This window comes from Eptatretus burgeri, chromosome 5 (genome assembly GCF_056783735.1).
Source record: "Eptatretus burgeri isolate ZD-2024b chromosome 5, Ebu_testis_v1, whole genome shotgun sequence".
In the NCBI taxonomy this organism is placed as follows: domain Eukaryota; kingdom Metazoa; phylum Chordata; class Myxini; order Myxiniformes; family Myxinidae; genus Eptatretus; species Eptatretus burgeri.
Window position 1 is genome coordinate 914238 of NC_140965.1, and position 6090 is coordinate 920327.

At 52.3% G+C, this 6090-nt stretch overlaps 1 protein-coding gene across 1 annotated transcript in view; it reads left to right on the forward strand.

Moving 5' to 3' along the window:
- LOC147025684 (exostosin-2-like) overlaps window positions 1–6090 on the forward strand; it is a 59674-nt gene that overhangs the window by 19140 nt on the left and 34444 nt on the right. Inside the window, exon 3 of the mRNA XM_085880357.1 lies at window positions 5229–5318. Coding sequence (XP_085736483.1) covers window positions 5229–5318 — 90 coding nt within the window. The remainder of the gene's footprint in view (window positions 1–5228; window positions 5319–6090) is intronic.

Below are 6090 nucleotides of genomic sequence, written 5' to 3' on the forward strand. Positions count from 1 at the left end.
CTCTCCGTGCCCTCACACGGTCTCATGGCTGGGACACGTGGCCCCCTTTGGCAGGCACGACCCTCTGCCGATTCTCCGACGGTGGCACCCCCGGGCACTACACTGCCTCCGAGCCTACCAGCTCCCTAACACCGGGGAGTGCCCCCCATGGCACCTCCCCTGAAACGCACACGTGGCAGGCTGGCTTCCCAGGCCCCTTTCCGAGGGTCACCCGTGCCCACAACACTGCCCACGCGGCTAATGGCACCCCGGGCCCCCGCACCAAGCAGGCGCACCCGTGCCCACTACACTACGCTATCCCGGCCCCCCATGGGCCCTTGGCCTACCACGGCCGACTAGCCTGGTGCCCGGGGTACCCACTCAGCGATACTCACTTTTCGCAGCCACGCTCCCAGCCCGTCAACAGGGCTCCTGCACCCCTCCAAACAGGTTTCGAGCCTACACTCCCACCAACAACAAAACGACCTCCATTTTGTAAATTTGACTAACCCCCTAACTCACTCTACACTGACCCCGGGGTCCCATGGGCGGGAGTCACTCCTCCCCCCAATCACTCATCGCACCATGCATTCCCCATTCGCTCCACTCACACAGACCCGCTGGCCTCACTCACTCAACTAGTACTCACCTCACAACTCACCAACTCTTCAACACACACCGCTGAACTCTGCCATCCTCCTAACTACATCCCCTAACTGACTCGTGCTCCCACGTCGTCCCTTAAACTATAGCACGTTCCATTTAACACTACGTAGCTAAACTACGTCCCCGCTACACATTCAAAGTCTGTCACTGTCTCCAAATAAATCATTTTATTTCCCAACCTAAAGCTCACTAAATCCCTCTACCTAATCCATTCCACGGACTCCATGAGGACTTACCCCTGCCCCATGAAGTCGGTCTAACTAAGCTAACCCTTCCCCCTAACTAGTTTCCATCCTGTGCCCTGGTCAAGGGGGTCTTCCACCCCTTGCCCAGGAATCCTGTGCACCCGAAAGTGAGGCTTGTTTTTGTTTGTTTTTTTTTTGTTTTTTTTCATGCGCAGCACCAGCGCGGCAACTCGCGCACTTTGCACCTGCCCGTGACGTCATGCAGCTGCACGTGTTCCTCGTCCCTCCTTGGATGGTACCATCCGGCAGGGATACCCCTCCTGCCGGATTCCAACCCCACGTGCAGCCATGACGTCACCGTGCGCAGAAAAAAAACAAGCCCCACGTCTCGAGGGGTTCCCCACGCGAACACATGTGCTTTGCCCGTTGGGGCTTAACACACACGATCGCGTGGAGAACCCGTCCGGTCCAATCCGTAATCCTGCCTAAACTTTGTCCGTCCGCGGGATCGGCAAATCCACCGCGTGCGTTTCCGGACCGGGACTTCACTCTCGCAAGCGAGCACGTGGGGGCCTCGTGCGTTGCACAGCACGGACCTCGTGCTCACTGCTGGGTGAACCCGGCACGGTCCCCGAAACAACTACAGCCGCTACTCGGCTTTCTTTCCTCACATGTCGCCGTCGTCGCCATTCGACCCACGCACTCCCGCGTGTTACGACGCTCACACTCCATTCCATTACATTCACACCGGGAGACGCGGCTGCGTGCTCCCGCATGCCAACCGACATCTCCCTCACATACCGCTCTCTCACACACACGGTCTCCCTTGCATAAACCATACCACTCACACGTGGTGCTCCATTCATACAAACCACTCCACTCACACCCGCGGGGGAACTCATCCGCGGTGCCTCATCCACACACCGTGCCTCACTCACACACACGGCGACACACACACGGTGCCTCATCCACACTGGCCGTTTCATCCACACACACGGCCTCTTCCACACACGGTGCCTCATCCACACACGGCGTGCTGGGAAGCACGTACTCCGGCACCATCGCCACCACACCACTCGCACACGGGGTCGCTTCCACACACGGGGACGCACTCATACCTTGCACCACACACACAGGGACAACCACACTGAGGATTCGTGTCCCCACAAGGGTCTCCGGGGCCTCTATACCCCCCAAGCTTTCCGTGCACCTGTCCACAGCACTCCTCCCCTCGACCTCGCTAAGCACGACCGAACCCACCTGGTCGTGACTCGCCTCAAGGGGGCATACTCCCTCCCCTCGTTCCTGGAGGAGGCTATCCAGCTGCTCGCACCGGGCCTCCACCCAGTCCACCAGCTCACCCCCATTGTCCTCCACTACCTCCGTGTGTGTGTGTGCGTCACTTACCCCGTCTTCATCGTGCAGTCTTCCCTCTATCATTCCCATCTCCCGTGTCTCTGCCCACTCAGTCACCTCTTCACCCTTTACCTCCCTTGTCTCTACTATTTTTATTTCCTTTGTCGTCACCTCGTGTCTCGTCTCGCACGTTTTGGTCTCCCCATTTAATTTTTCCCTTTCGGTTACCGTTGCACCCCCTTCCAGCTCGTTCGCTCCTACACGTGGAGTCGCCATTTTTATCTCCCCGGTCACGGCCTTCATGCCCGCCTGCAGGCATCGGCCCATGTTCTGCGTCCCACCCCGCAGCTTTTTCGTTTCTTCCTTCATTTGCTTGTTCATGCCTTTTATTTCGTTTATAAATTCAGTTGTGTTTGCATCCATCTTTTCGATTATTTGTTGTGTATTCGCATCCATCTTTTGTGCATTCGCATCCATCTTTTGTGTATTTGCATCCATCCTTTGTGCATTCGCATCCATCTTTTCGTTCATTCCTTTTATTTCGTTTTTCACTTCGTTTGTCATTGCCGCCAGCATGGCGCATAGCTGGGCCATGTCGGGTGCGCTTGGGTGAGCCGTTTCGGCAAGGGTCGGGGGGTTTTGGTGGAGAGGGGGAGGGGAGGTGTCATACACGGCGGCCGCTGCCGCACCTATTTCGGGCTCTGGGTTCAGTTGGGCGAGTTCGTTTTCCTGTACAATCAACATTTCCTGCACGGGGATTTCATCCTGAGCCATGGATTCTACACATTCTACGTCCATTTCTAATACCCCCGGCTCCCGCTCGCCTTGAGACGCCATCTTGCTTCTCTTAAAGGGTTAATTTAGCTCGCTCGTAATTTGGAGGGAATCGGGGGTCGCTTCTCTCACCCCTGGACCGATACCCGTGAATTTAATTGGAGACAGGAGAGCCCGTTTTCCCGTTCTCCAATACCAGTGCCGCGAGGAGGGCGATGGGTTTATATCCCACTCCTGACACCAGTGTTGCTGATTCGCGCCCGCCGGCGTGCGGACGGCCACGTAACTCGAATCGCGGCACGTCGCCCACCGGACGAACAATCCAGTCGTGACCCTCTCGGACTAACGCCGGGAACTAGTCACGGGTGGACCTTTCGGTCTCACCACGATCGTGCCAATCGGCCCCCGCGTGGGATAGGGTTGCTCGCCAAACTCGACCTACCTCAGTACCCACACGGAGGGTAGACCAGGCGATCGCACCTCGCCGCAGGTCGACTTCGGACACGGGCCACTTTAAGCGACCCGTTCCGTACTATCGGGATAACCGAGCGGTGTTATTCGTCGGCCTCGACGGTTCGATTAATTATCGTGCGTTTTCGCCCATGACGAACCCTTTACGTGAAGCAAGATGGAGATTCAATGAAAGAAAAGACGAAGCGAAGCGGGAAAACAGTTCAACAATAAGCACATTTATTTCGCGATGAACGGAAAGCACACATATACAATTCCACCAAAAGCACATGTAAAACAAGAAGACAATGCAATATTACACAAAAAGCAAATGCAACAATGCAGATCTATCCGACTACCGGGCACACGGCAACACTTATACAATTTTACTTCACAGACGGCACCGACAACACATATTCCCAAAGCAAAAGAAAAGAGAACCACCCTCCAGGATGAGGGGGGTAGGCGGGCCTGGGGCCGAGACCGTGTCGGGCCTACCCATCTGATAATGAGACGCGGAGCGGCGGTGGTGCCTCAACTCCGCGGGCCTCGCGGACAGTGTCTGGTAGGGGGTGGGAAGGGGGCCCCCTTTTCGCACTATCTCAGCGCGGGGGGAAACAGGAGGGGGTTGCTGATGCTCGGGGGAAGGAGGATATCACCCTGTCTTGGGTCCCGCGGCGAGTGTCTCCTCCTCCACCTCGGTCGCGTTGCTGGCCTCTCCCTGTGCAGCTCCCGGCACCGACGCGAGCACCCCCTCGTCCGCCTTCGCCGCCGTCACCTCTCCACAGCTCCGTCCTCTTCACTCTGACTAGTACCACTTCTTTCCAGCTCCACCGACGACTCTCTTGAACTCCGCACACTTTCCAACTTCGCACAACTCAACTCTCAACTTCCAACTGAACTGACGAACGCAGCCGTTTATATAAGCCCCGTGGCTTCGCTCTTTCACCCTTGACCCTCTGCCTCCGACCCTTCACCTCTCTAACTGGCTCCCCATTGGCCCGAGGAAAAGTGGGCGTGAATGCTTTTTGATCCATGTATTTGCATATAGCGACCGCCCTCCAACGCCCTGGAGGCGGGGCCAAATCGCCCCTCGCTCACCGATTGGATGGAACAAAAGTGGGCGTGAGTCGTTTTTGATCCGTTTTTTTCTTCGGAAAGTCTGTGATGTCTCTGAATACGCTGCTCGGTGCGCGCCCTGCACGAGTCCAGCATCGGCGCCCACGAGTGGCGCGAGAATGACGGTGATATGATGGTGGCGAGTTGTGACGGTAAAGGTCGTGGTGGTTGTGGTGAAGCGGCGTTGTGGTTGGTGGTTGTTGTGAAGCGGCGTTGTGGTTGGTGGTTGTTGTGTGATGGCTGTTGAGACGTGGTTGGTGGTGGTAGTAATGGCGGCTGGTCCAAAATAAAGATAGTAAAAGAAAAACGGCTATCCTGAAGAGTCGCAGCCCGCATGAATGACATTTATTCCCTCTAGACAACGGGTTTGGGCCTAACTACACAGATACTTACAGAGATATCTCACCTAAGGGACCTGAATGGTGGTTTTGTGAATTTCGTCAACCACAACAATATGGTCCCAATGGATGGATGGATGGATTGATGGACTGTGACACCAGTCTCACAAAATCTCATTCTTGTGATATCCCAATGGCGGTGAACAGTGCATTTTGAGTCACAATCTTTATTCTTCAATATTTATCGAAATATAATAACATTTAAAGCAAAGTTTCAGGGAAGATTAAAGAAGAGGTTTTTTTTTCTACACGTGAACTTTCGTCAAAGCTCTGGGTTTAAATGCACTTCAAATGTTTGCAGCTGGAAACGAGGAAGCAACCATCTCCTCTTCAACATGCTTCCTGGTAGTGTTCCTGATTACAACACAGCACTTGATGTTCCACGTGACAGGTACAATACTTATATTATAGCTAGTTTATTAATATTATTTTTTAGTTATTTATATGTACATGTTCTAATATGCTGGTTCTTGGCAAAGTCTGATGGTTGAACACTTCATTAAATGTAAGCAATATACAATTATAATTTACCTTGCCTTTTTCCCATATCAGACCTTTTTTTCCAAATTGGACCATTTTTCTTTTACATCAAACTTTTTTTATAACAATTTTTTTTTACAACGGACCTTTTTATTTATTTATTTTTTACATCAGAACTTTATTTTTTTTTAACATCAGGCTTTTTTTTCTTTTTTTTTTATCAGACCTTTTTGATGCCTTAGAGTTTCATCAGCGATTTTTGCTGACTTTTGTGTTTGCACAAATAGTTCTTGCCTGTCCTCTCTCTCCCAAAATTTCCTTCCCCTCTTTTGCTCCATTTTCTCCCACATTCCTTTGCTCTTCTCAAATTTTTTTTCCTAATTTTCTCCAACCATGTATTTTCCTCTTCCATATGTGTACTATGTAGATGACCCTTATCTGCTTTTTAGAAATGCTGAGGAACTTCACATTCCCATCAAAACAATTGAAAATCACGGAGCATTTATGCAATCTTTTGGATGCTGGAAATATCAGATTTTTATTTTTTTGATGAGTTTGAGGCTCATGGAAGAGTGAGGTGATGGGAGATGAAAAGACAACACACTGATAACGGGCCACATTTGGGGGAAAATAGCAAATGGAAAGAGCAAACTGGAAAAGAGGAGTGGAGGAAACACAGTATT